The 21,304-nt window shown below is 41.9% G+C and overlaps 1 protein-coding gene across 1 annotated transcript in view; it reads right to left on the bottom strand.

The window, feature by feature from the left end:
- The window catches only part of Frmd7 (FERM domain containing 7), a 45,808-nt gene that overhangs the window by 8,450 nt on the left and 16,054 nt on the right, over nt 1-21,304 (bottom strand). The window contains exons 2-5 of the mRNA XM_021152901.2: nt 12,039-12,143; nt 11,207-11,249; nt 8,440-8,518; nt 5,613-5,710 (exon numbers count right to left, since the gene is read on the bottom strand). Of these exons, the coding sequence (XP_021008560.1) occupies nt 5,613-5,710; nt 8,440-8,518; nt 11,207-11,249; nt 12,039-12,143 (325 nt within the window). The remainder of the gene's footprint in view (nt 1-5,612; nt 5,711-8,439; nt 8,519-11,206; nt 11,250-12,038; nt 12,144-21,304) is intronic.

Genomic DNA, 21,304 nt, shown 5'->3' on the forward strand with positions numbered 1-21,304 from the left:
GGTGCTCTGATATTGAGCAAAATATGTGTACAATGCTAAAAACACTATAAATAAGGAATTAAGGAACCATGTTCATCCTGATATACATTATCTATGAAAAGCCTGTGGCCTACATATAATCATATCACATGGTGCGAGAATCAAGTCTTTCCCTTAAACTCAGGAATAAGACAAAGATACCTGCTTTTGTCATATCACCCAGCATTATGCTTGAGGGTGTAGTAACTATAATCAGACCCCAAAAAAGATATATAAAAGTTTTGTAGTGGAAAGTAAAAGATAAACTGTTTCCTCTAAGACACAAAGATCCGATATTTTCAAAATTTCAAGAAAAACATAGAGAACAGTGCATCATGAAGGGTCAAGAAACAAACTCTCAGAATTGTTTTTTGACAAAGGTAGTGCAATGAATAAATAAAAATCTTTTCCAGGACCAATGAAAATCTATGAGAAACAAATACTACGATGCAATCCAGTCCAGTCAAAGCATCAGTCTGTACATTAGCATTCCGTAGCCAGCAATTCTACCAGAATTCCTGGTAGACAAATCCTTCTGTCTTGTCCAAATAGCTGGCAGTTTACCTATGATCTCTTGAAGCACACCACAAAAGCATATGAAAAATGAACTCAAAATGTATCAGAGGCATAAAGCTAAAGGGTAAACCTCAAAAAACAATGTAAAAGAAAAATAAAAGGAAGAATGTCTTGTTGCTGTCAGAATTTTGTTGTTGTTGTTGTTGTTGTTTTGTTTTGTTTAAAAAAACTATTTTAAAATCCAATGGTAAGATTTTAAGGGCATCAACAAAACATCATTGGTTGGTTGTGAAAATAATGTTAGATTAAAATTTTATTTAGGGGCTGGAGAGATACTTAGTGGTTTAGAGCATTGGCTGCTCTTCCAGGGGTCCTGAGTTCAATTCCCAGTAACTATATGGTTACTCACAACCATCTATAATAGGATCCAATGCCCTCTTCAGGTGTGTTTGAAGAGGGTGACAGAGTACTAATCTATATTAAATAAATAAATAAATCTTTAAAAGGGAATATTCATGCCCACACACCTGTCCTCAACTTTGGTTAGAGAAGCCTCCTTTTGCATTGGGCAGCTGCCAATGCAGAGAGTAGTAATTTGTCATAGTGCTGTAAGTAAGAGACGGGGTGCTCATCCCATCACCACTATAGTTCAGGGAACTTAGAAGAATAGAAAGCAAGGAGGCAGAGAGAATAAAGGGGCTGGGGCATGGGATGCTGTCTTCTGGACACAACAAAGCCAGCACACTATGAACTCTTAGCATCGATGCTTGCCTGCACAAGATCAAACAAGCCAAAATTTTGGCAAAGGTAGGGTAGGTGGTCTCTGGACCCCAGGCTTTACTGGGGGGCGGGGGACTACTGGGAGTTGACAGCTGCTGGAGAAGAGAGACTCATTCTTTTCTGAGGGTGTGGCCACTGGTAGGTTTCCCATGTTCCAGTGGATGGCCCCATATTCATAGGCATGGGGGCCGTACTAACTAGATTTATCAACATTTGGGTTACCAAAAAGAAATCAAAATGAGAAGAGAAGACATGAAGTTGGGAGGGGGATATTTTGGAAGAAACAGAGGAAATTGGAGTTCTAAAACAGTAGGGTATGACTGTATTTCACTGTATGCATATATGAAATAGAAAATAATAATAACCACAATAATAACAATAATAATGATGATGATGAAAAATGATAGTTATGCAAGTTATGACATATCTCTTTATACCTACTAGGATAGCCTTAAGATAATACCAAGTGTTAGGGAAGGTGGGAGAAGTTAGAAGTTTCACACATCCTTTATCAAAGAATGATATATGTGTACTTGGAAATAACACAGGAAAATACATTAGTTTGTTGAGTTAATTGTCATTGATAATTATAAATATAAAAAATGTTCAGGAGAAATGTATCAGACAACTGGGCAATCACCTTTCTAAGAACCTACACAAGAGGGGAATAAAGCATATATCCCTACAAAAACATGTATGTTAACACGGATACTATTATCCTTAATATCTAAACTAGAAACTTGCCTAACTATCCATGACAAAGTGAATATATGAACTAAGGGTAATAAATTCATAAAATGGAATGAAGAAACTAAGATATGCATAGATTTTTAAAAACACTGTATTTAATGGAGAAGCTAGATGCAAAAGATTACACTTATAATCTTTCCACTTCTATGATATGTCCCAAAAATCAAACAGAAGTATAGTAACAGAAATTTAATCAGTAATTTCTTGAATATGAGGAGGAGAGGCGAGCATAGCAAAACATATCTTACCCCCCTCTCCCTACCTCCCTCCTTTCATCCCTCCCTCTCTTCCTCTCTCTCCTCCCTCCCTCTCTTAATTTCTCTTTTGAGACAAGCTGTGTAGAGAAGGCTAGCATGAAAGCTGAACTCACAGAGATCAGCCTACCTTTGCCTCCCAAGTGATGGGATTTAGGGGAAGTGCCCACCACCCTCAGCTTTGTTTTTGAGACAGGGTCTTTATAGCCCCAGGCAGCCTGGAAGTTATTATCTAGCTGAAGATAGCCTTAAATTCGTGATCCTCCTGCCTCTGCCTGACATGTGCTAGGATCACAGGCATACACTATCATGCTCAATTTTATGCAGTGCTAAAGATCAAACCCAGGGCTTCTGGCAAGTAAGCAAACAAGCTTACACCCCCAGCCCTGAGAAGTTTCTATTGACATTATAGAAATGTTCTAAAACTGGACTATAGCCATAGTTGCATAGACATTAATTTACTAAAATACTACTCGTTTACTAAAATAATACTTTGTTTATGCATTTTAAATAGGTAAATTTTACAGCATGTAAACTATACCTCAATAGAGCCATCTTTTAAAAATACAACTCATACACATGTGCATCTTTTTTATTTCTTAAGAACAAAACCCTAGGGGCTGGAGAGATAGCTCAGAGGTTGAGAACATTTCCAGAGGTCCTGAGCTCAATTCCCAGCAACCACATGGTGGCTCACAACCATCTATAAAGAGATCTGATGCCCTCTTCTGGCATGCAGGCATACATGCAGTCCAAACACTGTATACATAATAAGTAAACCTTTATTTAAAACCCTATAACAACCAAATGAAAGCGTAAGAACGCATGGGATCATATTATTTTCATCTCCATGTGCTACTATGATAATTTAGCAAGATAATTGGTACCACCGGTAGCAGGTGAAAATGCTAAGTCCAAATGGTAGCCTTACTGGTCCAACTCCCATCATCTCTCCTAGAATCTCTTATTGTTCTACCTAAAATCACCGTTATCTTCTAAGTTATATTTTACCAATATGGTTCTCTTAAAACCTAATTCGGATTTTGTTCATATATTTAAAATAGAAGCCAAGAATCCCTTTCTATGGTGGTGCTTCTGATGATTAAAAATAAAATTCTCTTTCTTTCATACCTTAGTCTTCTGTCTCTATGGCTCCCCATCACATTTAGAGTAATGTTCTAGGTCTTGAATGTGCATTTAACTCCCCTCTCCCTTCTCACTAAGGCTCCAGCCAGCCACAAAGGCTTCTTGATGTTTCTCAAACACCCAGGCATGTTCTTTCTCTCCTCTGGCCTTTTCCACTGACTATTCCAGGTGTGTGGACCTCTCTTTGCTCCTTGCTTTATTTTCCTGCCTCCTTCCAACCTCCCATCAACTGTCACTGTTCCAGTACACTTGCTCTCCTCACATTATTGAAATACTCAGTATTCATACCTAGAATCCTCCCTCCCCCTCCCCCTCTCTATTCTTCTCTCTTGCTCTTAGCACCTCCTAACATTCATCAGATAGATAGATAGATAGATAGATAGATAGATAGATAGATAGATAGATAGAGACAGACAGACAGACAGACAGACAGACAGACAGACAGATAAGATAGAGATTAGATGTAGATATAGATGTAGATGTAGATATAGATATAGATTCTTATTCTGCTCATTCTCTGACTCTCCTGCACTGTCAAATGCTAGCTCCGTGAAGACAAGCTTTGTGGTATGGTTCACTGCTATGCTTTCAATGCTTACAACAGACTCTAACACAGTGGTGTGTACTTGATAATTTTTGTTGTTTAACGAATGACAAAGAAAGATTACACTATGAATTTCTAAGAAGGAAGATTCATTTGAATTATGAAAATCACATTAGGTAGTCACTTTCTAGTTAGAGGTGCTTAAGAGAGATGTAAGTAATTAAATGACAGGGCCAGAATGCTCAGATGCCTGAATGTCTAGCCTGGAGCAGGCCCTCAGCAACTATTGAACAGGTGAATGAATGGACAGATAAATGAGCAATTGGACTGTGGTTCTGTATGTGACTTTGTGTCTGACTGGAATTGACTGTGAAATACTCTCACTCAAGACCTTTCAAGATGATGCTTCATTTGCCACCATGTCTCCGAGAGAGATGCTCTTCTTGAGCTATGTATGGTCTGTCTTCATCTCCTGTGTATGCTGCTTCTTGTGCTACCACAGTTTTCATGCGTTCTCTGCCTACTATCACAGCCAATTCCCATGCATCCCTTGAAGCTCCAGTACAATAGCCACCTCCTCCATCAGCTTTCCTTGATTATTAGTTTTTTTTTTCCATCCGCTGCCCTTTCTGAGAACCTGGAGCTCTCTTGTGCCAGCTGGTAGTCACTTGATACACGGCCTAGGATGTGGTCCCTGTCCAAGCACTCCATTGTGTTGTTCTCAACGAAATCTGAAATCTACCATTTATGGACTGGTGGAAAGGTAATGAACAAAGGTCAAAATTGAACTTAGGAAATAAACCAAAAACTGAAGTTATAACTGCGCAGGATTATCAAGGAACAGGATATTCTTGGGAGGCCTCTCCAAAATGAGAAAGTCCAGCTGGCCTTAGAAGAGATGTTATCTCCTGCTGCTTAGTCTCTACTCTCCAGGCTGTAGGAGCAGCATGCTCTGCTCCACAGAACTCCTTCCCAGGCAGGCCGCCACTGTTCCCCAGAGCCCCTCCAGTCTACCTTCCGTGTTCTTTCTAGTCAAACCACTTGGCTACCAACCCTTGGGGAAGCTAATATATGTCTGATACCATTTATCCTTATAGCCTCTTTCCGCCTTCTCCATCCCATGATTTAGTCTCTGGAACTGTGCTGCAAGAAATATGGACCTGAGAGATATGCTAGAACAAGCAGAGGGAGTGAGGACTACTTGGTCAAAGTAGTGGCAAAAATTATTCCAGCCAGTTCTGGGTAAGCAAGTGAAAGGACAGTGACAGCAGGGTAGGTAGGCTAAGGTAGAGGAAAATCAGCAGATTCTACAGTTCAAATCATCAGAAGTACCTCCCCAAGAAGGTATTCGTGTCACTATTTTAAACACAAGGACATTCAGACTAAGAGAAATACAGGAGTTTGCCTTACAATAATGGTGAGGTAGTAGGACACAATTCAGATCTCAATGAATGCAATTAAGAATCACGTCACTGGAGCTGAATTAGGCCCTCTCTCCTATTAAGGTTGAATACAGTGCTAGGCAGGCAAATTGAAGGTGCTTGCCCCCTTCACTTGCCTCTATCCCTGATGAATGGGCTGAGAAGTAGAGGTTTGGTACTTACATTGTAAGATGTGCGACACCATTAAAGCTGTGCAGTTGTCACTGCATGGAAGCCTTCCCAGAGCCAAATCCTTCTTTATTTGAAGAGTAAAAAGATACCTGCAAAGGATTTGAGGAAATATCTTGAAAAAGAAGCAGGAGTACAGGAAATAAAGGAAAACTTTTCTTTCTCTCAGCCCCAAGATAATTCAAGGACGGAACAGCAGCATCCAGTCAGTTGGAGACCTTTTCCTGGGTGGCGAATCATACACAGGCTTTCCACCATGCACAAGCCAACCCCAGCCCACAACTTGACTGGCCCAGCACATTGGCACGTTCTACAACTGTTAGAAATTGCCCTGGCTGGAGCCTGCCACCAGCTCGAGGGACCTGGCCAATCCTCTTCTGGTGGTTTCTGTCATGGAGACAACCACATCCTGAGCTAGAGAAATGGGAATCTTGGCAAGCATGAGTGGATTCTGGAGGACACAAAGAACTATCAAGTAAGTAGAGCCACAAGAATTCTAGAGGCTAGTGGAGCAAGAACAACACTGCATTTTATAATGATGCCAAGTCAGGGGCCAAGCCATTCTGACCACGTGGTATCACTCTAAGGTAATGAAAATAAGGCTAGACCTTAATACATGACATCAAGTTTAGCCTACTTATCCAAGGAGCATATTTCAGGATTTGAGGCCATCAAACCATGCTTGTGCCCATCTTATTCCCTTGCCTGCATCCCATGTAACTATCAGCCAGAGCCCAAATTAGTATTTTACAAACAATTGCTATGAAACTAATGGCTGATGTACTCAATGATACAGAGCCTTCATCAAAGACCAAAATAATAATAATAATAAATGCAGCTTTGTGTTTAGGGCTCTGACTAATTGAATATTTGCCACACTTAAGGCCTTAATAAAGAAGAATTCATGTGTGTGTATATGTGTATGTGTGTGTGTGTGCGTGTGCACATCCATATGTGTGCGTACAAAGGTCAGAGGACAATCTTTGGTATTAATCCCTGCCTTCCACCTTCTGTGAAATAGGATTTCTTTGTCATTTGTCACTATACTCGTCAATTTAGCTGGCTTGCAAGCTTCTAACGATACCTCTCAGCCACCTGTAGAAGCACTGAGGTCACAGATGTGCCCCTTTCCCAGCTTCATGTAGGTTGCAGAGATTTGAACTCAGGGCTTCACACTTGTGTGACAAATACTTTTCCAGCAAACTACCTCTTCAGCCCCAGAGTCCATGTTTTGATGAATAAGTGCATTACAAAGACCCGGTATTATCTGCTTTCTTGTCCAAAGCAAAAACCAGTTCCAGCATTTCCTTTTATATGCGCAAAAACCATACATTATCTACTATGTGTGTTTCCCCGTATAAAATACAGTTTTCTAGATGAAATTCTAGGTGGATTGTTCCATATTTAATGCTCCAAAGGCAATAAATGTAGTAAAAGATAGTTAGTTGCAAGTGATAGAAATTTGGTCTGAAGAAACTTGTCAAGCAATTATTCAGTTCATGAAAGCTTTAAGTATTATGTCCTTTCAAATTGTGTGTGCCTCTAATGCGCTAGAAATAAGTTACTTAAAATGGTTATTTTTTATATAGTATTCTCAGAACTTCCTGCACTGGCCCCAAACAAGGCTTTATTGTAATTTCTACGGCAGGTAAGTATTATTCTTTCTAGTTGTTGATGCTGGGTTACTGAATGCACAATGATCTATCTCGGCAAGTGGATGACAACAAACAGATTTTGAGAGAACCAGGGGAGGTGAGGCAGACAACTTGTGCAAAGACCCCACATCAGAAGAGAAAGTCAATGTGCTCCATGAAGAAGGCCAGATGCCAGGGAGATTAACTCCCAACCACTGTGAGTTTTAACTCAGTCAACTTTAGCTTCCAAGACATGTTCCTCATCTGTAATCTAAAAGAGCTAGATAAGAATATTTCCTTGGGGGTTGGAGAGATGGCTCAACAGTTAAGGGCATTGACTGCTCTTCCAGAGGTCCTGGGTTCAATTCCCAGCAATGACATGGTAGCTCACAACCATCCGTAATGGGATCCAATGTCTTCTTCTGGTGTGTCTGAAGACAGCTACAGTGTAATCATATACATACATAAGTAAATATTTTCAAAAAGAATATTTCCTAGACTTGTTTTATGTGTATCAGTCTCCATCTAGAAAGCAGAATACATTTTGGAAGGAGTGTTACAATGACAGTGCCACTTTTTCATAGTATAAATACATATCGCTATTACAGATACTTCCCTTTCTGCTTATGGGATACATCCATATGATTACAAACAGTGGCTGTCCTCAATTTTATGTTGATTATATCCCAGATGGTATGAAATGGAATATAGGTGCTGTTGTGGCTGTTAATGGATTAAGCCACTAATTCTAGAATGTCATCCCTTCTTAGATCTGAAATTTGGAAAGATTAACATTTGGAGGGTGCAGCCAGCTTGTCCTTCTTTCTAGCCCAGTGGGTCTTCACCTTCCTAATTCCTTTACTATCGTTCCTCATGTTGTGGTGACCCCCAAACCATAACATTATTTCCATGGCTACTTTACAACTGTAATCTTGCTACTGTTATGAATTGCAATGTAAATACCTGTGTTTTCCAATGGTCTTAGGTGACCCCTGTGAAAGGATCATTTGCCCCCAAAGGGGTCATGACTCACAGGTTGAGAATAGTTGTCTAGTCCCTCAGACCTTGTAGCAGAGGGTGACTTAAACCTAAGCCATGCCAAAGGAACTCAGAGCCCTTCTTTCATCAATTGTTGGAGAAAGGGGATTCTCTAGTAACATCATCCAGCACACAGGGAAATACTTTACCTTGTGAGTTCTTCCCGAAGATGTCCGGGGTCCACTGGGAAAAATTTCACCATAAATTTGAAAACAACCTCCTTAGGATCTTAAAACACAATATCTCCATAAGTTTTATTTAAATTATCATTACAACAGTTAAAATAATCTCATATACACGCACTCTCACACACACAAATACAACATGCATGCACACAAATGTGCACACACACACACACACACACACACACACTGTGTTCTGCCTCCCTCCCATCTCCATTACTCCTTCCCATAGACTTATTTTACATTTCAGTTTTACACATGTTTACTGTTATGATTTCTGGATTGTAACACTATGTGTAGAGCGATTCAGAAAGTCTTCCAACTCATCTCTTTCACATCCTTTCCCCCCATTGAGTTTCTTTTGTAAAGATGTGTCCGTGTGAGGCCCATTCTGCCCTTTCTTAAGAAGTGAGTCGTTCAGAAAGATTATTTCCAACTCGCTGTCTGTGACTGTTCAATCCTGCCTGAGAAAAGAGCCCAGCTTCAACACAAGCACATGAATGGATGCCTTAAAGATTTCATAAAATGAAATGGAAACTTCAGGGTTCTTTGGAGAGTCAGTTGCGTTGTATTTTCCGGGGCAAACACGTGAAGGAGTGTTTTCCTGAAGTGGACACAGGTGAAAGGCTAAGGCAGACTCGTGAAGTAGTTTGGCTGAAGCAGACACAGGAGAGAGGATGTTCTGCTAAAGCAAGCATGTGAAAGGACAGAAGATGAAGGATTCTTCGCTAACAACACACATGTATTGGCCCACCTTACATTTTGTAGTTGAGCTCCATTTGTCAGGACTCCAGAGAGTGAAACACACTAAAAAACAAAAACACCCTTCAGGTAGTGTGCTGAAGCTTCCTTGGACTTGGGCTGATTGGCAGAGTGATGTCAGCCGCGCACTTGCAAGACCAGTAGAGAACATGTGATGTTTAGAGGGAGTATAAAAAGGACTTGACGGATGGTGACAGAGGCTGAGTTAGGCTTGCTTGTAGAGCTAGTTGCACAACACTTGTTGGTCCTGCATCTTCACTGATCTTCCCTTCGCTGAGAGAGGCACAGCTGAGACCTTTTGCTTGAGTCCCTCCAGGTCCCTCCTGCAGAGGCTGAGGCCTAGCTGTCTCTGCTAGGCAGTACCACCACTGCTGATTCATGTTTGCTATCCCCACTCTACCAAAGTAGACTCTACCAAACTAAACTGAGCTGCTGATTTCCTGATAACAGAGATAGGATTTGCTCCAAAGAACCCTTTCCAAACAGGTCAACTTCCCCCATGTCCTTTTGTTCCACTACATCTGAAGGGTGGTGGGCTAAATGGGAGGTTAAAGCATTTAAGAACCATCCTTTAAAAATAGGTTAAAGTTAAAATAAAAGGAATGGAAAACAATATGGACCAATGTCTCTATCAATCTTAAATTATATCCCTGGAAAAAATACATCTCCATATTTGCACACCTACTTGCATTTGAAACTGAGAAACTTGAGGCTGGGAGTAGAGCTCAATGGCAGAATATTTTGCTAGCATGCACAAGGTCCTGGGTTGCATTCCCAACACCAGAAAAAAAAAAAAAGAAAAACAAAGAATAAAGTTTGTTAGATCAAAAGTAGCCACACACAAGTAGCAACAGTCTTATTTATTCAATACATCTTTTCTGGTTGCCTTTCATGTGCCAGATCTTGTCCTATGCCAGTACTGGAAGCTAAAAGATACTCAAGTGCTCCCAGTTTCATCTGAGAGACAAAGAATTAAACAGACCAATTTGAGAACCGCAGAGCCTAGGCTGAGGAAGCCTTCCTCCAGGAGTTGACAGCTAAGTAGGTTACCAGGGGCAGGAATTGAAATAGTTAATGGCAGGGACAAAGTGCTTAAGATGGAGTCCAGAGCTTTGCATACCATGCTAATAAGGTTGAACTTTAAAGGTAATTAGGGAGCCATGGATGTATTTTAAGCAGGAGAGAGATGTGGTCTGAGTTGTATATCTCACTCAGTCCCATGGAGAGTAATATAGATGCTTAATTGGAGAAAATCAGTTCAGAAGCTAACAGAATTATGAGATAATATCACAGAGCTGGGAGAAAAGCAGAGTCACAAGATGTGTCAAGTTTTGAAGGGCAGATTAGAGCAAGGAACTAGGACGAGACACTGAAGCAAGGGCTCCCAGAGTGTTAAGACCTACTTGCAAACAAACAAAAAATACTTGTAGGATTAGTTAAATGTGCATGTCCCTGGACCCTTGTCCCAGGAATGAGGCCCAGGGATGATCTGTCTACATTTTAACACAAAAATCCAGATGAACCTTAATACCCATGGAAGTGTGAGAAGCTATGTTCCAGAGTGTGAGATCCAGGAGTCCCTTGAACATCAACTGAAGCAAATGGCAAGGCTCGTTGTGATGGCATGAAAGGAAAGACTCTTCAGGCAGAAGGTGGAAATTATCGCAGATTGACATTGAGGGTGCTTGAAGATTTGCAGCGTCAGAGAGTGAGCCACATGCAATCTGCTGGTGACATAATTACCAGAACTCTTCAGGGGTACTTCAACACCCAGCAGGGTGAGCTTCTTTCTTCAACTCAGACAAAACTAAGACAATTTTCTCTAAACTCACTGGACAGATGAAGGGCTGATGTAATCTATCCAACCCCCACTTTCCCTTTTTTAGTAAGACGAAGAATTGCATGGGGCTATAGGAGTATTTCTCAAGCATGAGCTGAGGACCCCATCCCTTGAGTGATCTTCCATACTTACTTTTGACTTGCTTCATTATGGGCTTCAGAAGTTCCAACCAAACCTGTAATAGCATCAGTGAAACACAGCAGCAGTGAGAATGGCTTTTTTCTTTCTTTCTTTTTTGGTACTAGCTAAAGGTCAACAGCAAATGAACAAACACCAGGACTACTTAGATTTCTAAAGATAGTTGGAAATGAACAGCCACGTCAAAGAGATGATGTACCTTCGACATTCCCAGTCAGCCCCCTGGTAGTATTCCTGTAACAGTGTGTGCTGTTCATCTATAAACTGTGTTGTTGACATTTCAGTCACTACTTCCCTGCCTCGATAGGGTGCTAGAGGTGTCACAGGCAAGGCTCATGAGTGGCTACAAAGACTCCTAAAGGCATTTGGTTTCACATTTATGGCCTGCATTCCCACTACCCTTATCCCTGCTCCAGCCAATGCCCACTTAATAATGAGCCTTTCTGGGAGGGTGCCAGAGTCCAGATATGTGAAGGCAGAACGCAGCAGAAGAACCTTGTAGAAGTTAGGGACCGAGAAACAGGGAAAGAAATCTCCGTAATTACCAGGTCAAGAGTCTTAACTCTGGGGGTTGAGGACCAAGGGGTCGAAGTAGATAAAATGTTGATAGTTGGTCAAAGAGGTGAGGCAGAAGAATTTGTTTGGCAAACCAAGGTAACTCAATACACAAGGCAGGAGAAGGGGAGACAGTTTTAAATGCAAGCATTTTGTAAGGGATAAACAAGTTTTGCATTTTTATTCTGGGATTGAGCCCTACATGCATCAGTGAAAACTGCATCTGGAAGCATTTCCAGACACACAGAACACTGTAGTGAAACCCACTTACATTATTTCCAGAATGGCTGCAGAATTCTAATCCAAAATATTCCTTTTCAGCAAGATTGAGATGGCCACAGCTCAGGTTGAAGAGCGCCTTTCCAGATGATTTTTGCTAAACGAAACAGAGATGATGGCCCAGTTTGAGTTCCTAACAAGTTGAGCACGATAAAGCATAGGAGTAATGCCTTTCTTCAAGCCCCCACCATTTAGAAAACCTGCACACCCCTAAAGATGCTAAGAGCTTTACAGTCACAGACACGGACACAAATCCACCTACAGACAATTTTAGCCATATACCTAAAAACTCCTCCGATGAATGGCAAGCCCTCTTGGAAGGGATAGCCTTGCATGTAACTATGGCTAGATCTGCACATTTATCTACCTCACAAAAGTCCTTAATTCATTTATCCCAGGCAGGTTGCAAACTGACAAGACAGTTTAATCAAGATGTAAATCTGACCCTGCCACAGTCCCGCTTCAAATCCTTCAGGGGTTGTCCATTGCTTAGCAAGGGAGGCTGGTGGCCCTCGACTCTGCCTGCTTGCCTCTCCAGCTGCATTTCTTGACCTCTTTCTTGACATTGCTCTCTCCTAATCTCAGCCCGCTTGTACTCCACCCCCCCCACACACACACACACACACATGTCAAGTAGCTTCATGCCCCTGCCTCTGCTCGTGGCATTCCTTCTCCATAGCCTGCCCCCTTCCCACCTTCCTTTGGCTCGGCTTGCTCCCACTCAGGCTCAGATGCCATTGCCCTAGGAGAGCTTTCCTGCTGCCATCCATCTGCAGCAGATTAAACTAAGGGAAGAGCCTGAGTTCCCCATCATCCTGGCTCACCTCAACCAGGACACATCTAACCCTGTTTGTCTTCCTCCTTATGACAATGTCTTTCATAGTAACTTCCTTGTTACTTCCCAAGCCTAACCAGAGCTTGACGAACAGTAGAAGCTCTTGGGTATTTGTTGTTAGAACAGGAAGTTGACCAGATTCATCATAGGAGTTCTTTGACTAAACTTCATTTTGTACCTTTGCCCACATACAGCATATTCTGTTCACATAAACTGCACATATTTTTCTTTATAAAGCCCACACACGCTGTGAGCACAAAGTGGTGCCTTTCTCAGGCTTCCCTGGGAACAAGCACTTTGAAGAAGGCTCTGTGCAAATCTCTTTGAGCTCAGTGTGGCTTTAATGGCCACCATCCCTTAACCCAAGTGTCACTGTGGCAGGGAAACTGCTGATGGGAAAATTGGGCCCTGGCTGATAGGCACAAAGACATGCTGCTGAAAACCTCTAGTTAAAGTCAAGTCACAGGGTGCCCAGAGTGCTGAGAGAGAAGCCAGGTGTGGGGGGCATGGAAGTGGAGCTGGAAGTCAGTGAGCCATAGAATTAACAGCAACCATAAGAGGGCAGAGGTCACCCCGAGGCAGTGACACATTGAGCAGAGCCTACATCTGCGATTTAATAGTTTCCAGGAAGGCAGCCCACCTCCCCACCACTTCCCTCACTGACCAAAAATATGCCCCTTCTCCCCCTGCCCTTCCCTCCACTTGGTTACATTGCACAGAGCTCCAATTTAAGCTTCATTTGGGTTAACCAGGGTCCTATTTTTAAACCCAAATAGGCCACAAAGGGCAAAAGAGATTGCAACCCCTCGCACCTGGAGAAAAGTCTGCTGGGCCGAGGGAAGTCGAGTTTGATTTGATGTGGAAGATTGTGTTAAAGCTATGGTCCAAGAAAAGGGAGGCAGGCCTGGAGCTGGATATGGGGGTGCAAAGGGCATGGGTGGGTGGGTGGGGTCTGATGCGAGGGGAGAGTGCTCTCCAGGGGGGAAGGGAGTGGAGGTGTTTTGTGCGTATGTGGCAACCTTGCCTAGGGCAAGTGCTGACACAGACCATTCCAGACAGATGAAATCGCTCCTATTTTTAAAGTCCTGCAGACAAGGAGCTGCCACGGGATTTTTATTATGAAGAAGAAAAAAAAAAAGAATTTCTAAAGGAAGAGGGATGACAGCAGTACTTTTTCCAACACTAACGAAACACTTCTGTCATGAGGACTAAATTCCGTCATAGACTCCAGTTTCTTTGCAAATAATTTTTAAAGCTTGAGATAGCCTCTCTTTTTCTCTCTCTGTCTCTATCTCCCTCCTCCTTCTTTCCTCCCTCCCTCTCTCCCTCCTTCCCCTCCCTCTCCCTCTCCCTCTCTCTCTCTCTCTCCCCTCCCTCCACCCTCCCTCCCCTATCTCTGTGTTTATTCTGATTTTCCATTAGAGTACTTACTCCCTATCAACCCACCAACAGTACCACACTTTTTAACACATCTTTGTATACATGTGTTCACATACTGAAATGCTTCTGTAGTCATAAAAAATATAAAAAGCCATTTACAGGAGGTTTTCAACTAAGCCTTTCTTTTCGCTCCCTTCCTTAAGATCCCCAACCCTGTGTATTACTATAATCCACTGATGCTTCTCTCCCTGAAAATGTTGCCAAATGGTTTTTGAAGCCTTTGACAGTTTTGCAGTTGGAGTCTGGGCGCTCCTGTGGCTCAAACACTCCACCCCCATCTCGGGAAAGGCATTTCCCTTCCTGGTGTACGTTGAAATTGGCCAGCCTTGTGGAATGTGTTACATAATAGGTAGGATTTGGGTTCTGTCTCAACATGCAACTTCAACTTCTTTCTACCATTACAATCCAATTCTCCAAAATTTGCGTCTGATTTCTTTCTCACACTATCTGCTCATATATGACTTTCCTATTTTCTCCTTTAGGACTTCCAAGGGTCTGCCTGCTCTTGTTTCAGTTGGCACATTTATAGCATTCTAACCAAACTCCTTTAGAACTAAAATCTCTGCTATCACTCAGTTCCCTTACTCAAGAAATTGAAGTTCTAGTCCTGATTCTTGTCTTGGTCTTATCTCCTTGGGTAACAATACAGAACTCTCTGCCTTCCAAAGAGAACTTTTAACTTTGATGTACCAGAGGCCAAACCTAGGGTGTTACACATGTTAGGTAAGTGCTCTACCACTGGGCTCCATCCCTAGTCCTTGGATTATTTTAAGTAAATGTCTCAGGACTTAGTTATATAATGTCCAAATTACTGTGTCATGACCACTGGCACTGATTCCCAGAGACTCCAAACTCATCGTTTCATGGAGGCAACAATATTTAACGCTAGTTCTAAACTGCAAGTTACTCAATATCCTGTGTACCTACAGATGTCATAACCAGCTTTTGCTTTTTTTTTTATTTTATTTTGCTTTTGGCTTTTGGCTTTTTTGAGACAGGATTTCTCTGTGTAGCCCTGGCTGTCCTGGAACTCACCACTCCATAGACCCAGGCTGGCCTTGAACTTGGAAATCTGCCTGCCTCTGCCTCCCAAGTGCTGGGATTAAAGGCATTCACCACCACGGCCCAGCATAACCAGCTTCTTAAAATGCATTTGGGGCAAGTCATGTAGCCCACATAGATTTATCTACCCATTCTAGGTACCAGAAGACAAATTCCATGGGTTTGAATATATCTATCTTTAAGCACTTTAAGCACTGGAAAGATGGCCATCAGTGTTTACTGGGTACATAGATTAGTTGGTGCAAACATTTAAATGGGTTGGTGTACATTAGTGAGATAACCCTCTAACAAGGAAAACAAAGATTGTATGAGCTCTAGGAAATGAGTGAACCTTTTTGAATCTCACTTTACTAGCCTATGAAACGGAGATGATAGCAAATTATCTCAGAGGACTATGATGAGGACTAAGCAAGATAATTCACAATTAGATCTTAGTCTAGTGCCTAGCACAACACAACATACACGCATGTAAAGAAGGTGTGGATAACCTATGGAAAAATTCAGTAAAATGAGTCTGGAATGCTACAACCCAGACTTTAACAGAATCATTATACTTGCAGAGGGAGTAGGATTGCGGGGTGGGGTGGGGGCACAATTCCTTCTATGTTTGCTCTGAAGATGGCTGAATATTTTTGAATAGGCAGGCCGGTACAATTTCTCTTGACCTAATTCCACAATGCAGACCATGTAATCCTTTCCCTCTTTAATACAATGACACATGTCACGGTATGAGAAAAGCTGACAGCTAGTAGGATACTCTGAGTGTGTATGTTGCCATAGAGCAATCAAGTTCCATGCTTATCAGTAACTATTTTCTTTACCATAATTTGGGCAGTTTGACTTGTTACTATACTTGAACAAATTATTAACTAAATTATATGCATATAGTAATTCAGTAAGGATTCATTTCTATGAAAGTTAAAGCAATCCTTATAAAGATTACATAAAGAGCATTCCCCATGCCCTGTAAAATGTGCTTTAAATATGAAAGCAGTGAAGTGTGAGAGAACTCTGTCCTCAGTGTTGTTTCCCAAACCTCTACATTTTATTGCCATATTAAATAAAGCAATATTGGAAATGGTAGATTTATGTGATTGGAGGGAATAGGACAAAGAAGAACATAATCTGAAGTCCATGCCTACCAGAAAGACTTTGACCCAATGGGAAATTATTGTAATAAATATATACATATAATATATATGACTATATAAATTGTATAACATATAAGATAAAATATATAATAATATATAAATGTATACTTTTGTTAAAATACATTTAAGTTACTGGTGCATATATGTATATAATTTATTACTGATCTCACTTTCAGCAAATTTTGTCAGTTACCAGGCTAACAGGCGCTTTAGAAAAGATTAAGAAAGGGATTCTCACATATCCCCATGACATGCATACTTTAATAATTTAATTACATATAGACCATTTAATTATGCTTCCAAAAAGGATACATTGAAATAAAGTATGACATTAACAGAGTTTACTAGGTTAGTTTTCATTTTTGCCTTTTGTTATCTTTTCTAGAGATTTCAGTAGATGTAATAAAAATTAAAATACATAATATAACATGAAGTATTTTCTAGTTATTAGCCATTTCTACTGTTGGCTCTAGCATTCAAAATATTGTACTATCCATAGGAAATTGTTCTTGATATCGTAAGTGATAATTACTTCATCCTACTTTATTTTCATACCCACCTTTAACCTCGAAATGTGACTGTTGTGTGTTGTGTTGTGTATGACAAAATATCATGACTGGGAAACTTAAATGGTAGAAATGAACATTCTCACAGTTCTAGAACCTGACACTGTAACATGGAGGTGCTGGGAAAGTCACATGCTGGTAAGAGAGCCTTTTCACCAAGTCTTCACGTGTAGAGGAATAGGGGGAGAAGAAGAGAGGAGGGGGTGGAGTTTTCTCTTCTATGCTCATAGAGGCCACTGACCTTGGAGAACAACCTCACCCTTATGATCTCAACTGTATCTTCTAAAAGCTCTGTCTTCTAACGTAGTCACATCACGGATGAGAGTTTCAACATATGAATTCTTCAAGGATACAACTCAACCCATAGCTATGATGAAGCTTGATAATCCACTTTAATGATTGTATTTGTGTGTGTGTGTGTGTGTGTGTGTGTGTGTGTGTGTGCATGAGTGTTTGTGTATCCCAGTGCATACACATAATGTTTACGGTGGGTATGGAGATGGATAAACAATGTTTATGGAGTTGGTTCTGTCTTCTCGTGTTTCCATATTTTCTGGGGATGGAGAACAGATTGTCAAGCTGCTCACTGAGCCATCTCACTGTCCCATCAAGTTACCATATCTGTTCTTTATCATTTCAGCTTTGTTTTGCTTGTTTGGGGGAAATTGTCTTCCCATGTAGCCCAGGCAGGTCTTCAACTCAGAATCTCCTAACTCAGTCTCCAGAGGGGCTGGCTGGAAGTACAGATGTGTGCCACTGCACCAAGCTCAGACTCTTTACTTTTTCCAAAGGCTAAATGAACTCTCAAAGAATGAGAACTTGCAACAAGTTTTGAAAAGAATGCACATAGAGAGGGAACAAGAGGAGTTATAAGCATGTGACTAGCACCCACAGGCATAGGTGCGAGCAATATGTCATAGTAAGAATGTAGGTTTTCACCAACCAAGTGTACCTAGAGGGACCCATGGCTCCAGATACATATGTAACAGAGGATGGCCTTTCCCGACAGCAATGGGAGGAGAGACCCTTGTTTCCTGGGCAGTTTGATGCCCCAGTGTAGGGGGATGCTGGAGTGGTGGGGTAGGAGAGGGTGGTGGGGGGAGCACTCTCAAACAGGCAAAAGTGGGGGAGGAGGGCAGATGTGGGATCAGGGGGTTGTTGGAGGGGTAACTTGGAAGTGGGCTATCATTTGAGATGTAAATGAATGGAATGATTAATAATAATAATAAAAGATGTAGGTTTTACAGCCCAGACACACCTGAGCCTAGTTTTGACTCTCCTCCTGGGAGAGGGCTAAGCTTAAGCTACTTCATCTCTCCTGAGCTTCAATTTCTTTCATTGGAAAACAATACAATCAAAGGCCAGACACAAATGACCAGTTATTATAAATAATATCTCAAATCAGCAAATCTAAAAAAAAAACAAACAAAAACAAACAAAAAACAGAAAAAAGATTCATTATTTTCAGGGGCTAGGAGCCAGGAGGCCTGAATGAACAGTGACTCTTTGTATAAAATTTCTTTTCAGAATGATTAAAATGGCCTAAGATTACATAGGATTCAATGTTTGTGCAACATATAGAAATGTTATAGACCATTTAGTCGTATACTTTAAAATTAGGAATGTTATAGTATTTGAGTTATATTCCTACTTCAAGAAGAATGCATAGCTCATGAGAATATTTTCCTGAAGTACTTTATACTGTCTCTGCACTAAGTACTTTACATGGTATCTGCCGTAAAAACTATTTGTACAGTGGCCACATAATTTATCAACCATGCTTGGATACTTTTAAGGTTGACAGGGGTCACTAATAATAACTACGGTTTCACAACAGGCATACTCCAGACTGTCCTGGACAAACTCCGGTGTGTGGTCGCATAGCACTTAGCGTTTGAATCCCTTACAAGGTCTGTTTTTCCTCAGAGGTGGTATTTCTTTATGTTATCAAAATCTGTATCACTGGGGCCCACCTGCACAGTCCTTGGGTTTCCACTAATGGGAATGAATTCCTGCTGCTTATTTCTACACTGGCAATTGCATGGATGACCTCTGTGGTCACTTCATCCCTGTGATTCCATTTCCATCCATGAAGCCTGTGATGGTGGGACAGAGAAGTGCTTCACCAGTCTTAACTCTGGGTTCTTTTGGTTTACTTTGTCTTCACCCTGTCTATACTCTGGAAGTTTATTTTTGATCCATTTGCCTTTGTCATTCTGTATATAACCTTACCCACTGCGACCCTTTCCATCTCCCTTTCAGTTCTGTCCACAAGGTTGAGACCAGGCTCTCTGCAAGGCACTTGCCTACTCTGCAGTGAGACTGATGGGGGCAACATATAGGCATTGCCACGAAGGGAAACAGACTCGCGGGCAATATAGGCACGCTGCTACTTAGTCACAGCAGCGTGAAGGGCCAAGTGCCTTGGGGTGGGAGTGTAAGCTGGGTCAATATGAGATCTCATCCAAAGCGCACCTACCTGCACAAAAATGGGGGGATAGATAGCACAAGGGACTCCTGGCAGAGGGCGTGCCCAATCAGGCACAGAGCAAGAGCTGGCTAAAATAAATAAATAAATAAAGTCTCAGACGCAGAAAATACTTGAAATCTTTATCTAGACAAGGACCCACCAAGCAGTTTGAGGTTATTAGAAAACAAAGTAAGATTCATTAGGTAGAAGGGTGGGCAGAAGCCAAACTCTCCAGAGAGAGTGAGTGTTTCCTAGCATGTGAAGCCAAGCCCCCAAATGTGGGCCCCCGGGGGGGGGGAGGGAAAGACATGAAGGGCGTTCAGCAAGATTATTGATGTAAAGTCTTGTTTTAGAAATGCAAGGCAGAAAGGAGAGCACAGTGCCCCCAAACGATGAAATCCACGGGACTCCTGTGGGCTACTCCTTCAAAAGCACACCTTGTTACAGTATGGGCTGCCAGAGTCTGAACGCCTGCAGTTCTCATGGCTCAAGGCGGGGGGGGGGGGGGCAGAATGGAAGAAATGCTGCTGCCTGAGACTACTTTGAGAAACAAAGGTGGAAGGCAAACTTTAGGGTACTGTCCTGGTTGTGATAAGTGGAGACAATAGATGTGAAGGAAGGCGGTAGACATGACAATAGAGAAAAGCCAGATGAGAGACCTAGCACCACAGTGGGCTAAGAGCTGACACAGAGAAGGGGCAGAGTCCATTACTGCCGCCCCTCCTACCAGGATAAGGGTGTGCAGACATCATCACTTAACCGGGGTCACAGTTTGAAGTCTACTGCGGTTTTCTTTTCATTTTTTAAACTGCTTTGTAAAGAATGCTCGTGTGTGTGTGTGTGTGTGTGTGTGTGTGTGTGTGTGTGTGTGTGTGTGTGTGTGTGTGGTGTTTGAATGTGATGCATAAATGCTTGTATCCAAGTCTTTCCTTTGATATTCCCTACATTCACAAGCCCGGAAAGAAAAGCCACCTTGTCGTATCTTACGCCCTCTGCTGGCATAGTGACAGAACAACCAAAGCTCTCATTTCTCCCCTCTGCTCTTTAACTCACTCCACCTGGCCTTTTCTTTCCTGTTTCCTGGGGTGGACTTCAGAGCTTTGCTCCTTATCTCTTTTTCAGATAACCCCCATTCACCCCTCCGGAACTGCTCCGAACCAGTTGCTACAGAACTCGCAAGCAGTATAATAGCACTGTATCCTTATGGAGACTGTTGGGGCATACTTCCTTTTGGATACTCTGCTTGCTCTGATCGGGTTTCTCGAACACCTTCAGCCCTGAGCTCCATATAGCAGTGGTTCTCAACCTTCCTGATGCTGCGACCCTTTAATAGTTTCTCGTGATGTGTGACCCCCCAAACCATAAAGTCATTTCGTTGCTCCTTCATAGCTGTAATTTTGCCACTGTTATGAATCATAACTTAAATAGCTGATATGCAACCGCCTCCCCCCTGAAAGGGTGGTGACCCACAGGTTGAGAAACAGTGCTGTAAAGCAATGCTGTTAGTGGTGCAGACTTCATTCGGTGTTGCCCTGTATCTTCACACACACCCATGCCTGTGTTGAGAAACAGCAGCAGCAGCAGCAGCAGCAGGCGCTTCACCTTCACTGGCTGCCCCACCCCACCCCCGCTAATGAGAAATCTTTCCCATTTCTTAGCCTCTACTGACCCAAGAATCCAAGGACTCCTTGAAGACTAAACTCCAGCACTATTTACTTTTGCATTTCATCAAAA

Source organism: Mus caroli, unplaced genomic scaffold (genome assembly GCF_978045245.1).
Source record: "Mus caroli unplaced genomic scaffold, Mus_caroli_1 scaffold_5, whole genome shotgun sequence".
Lineage (NCBI taxonomy): Eukaryota > Metazoa > Chordata > Mammalia > Rodentia > Muridae > Mus > Mus caroli.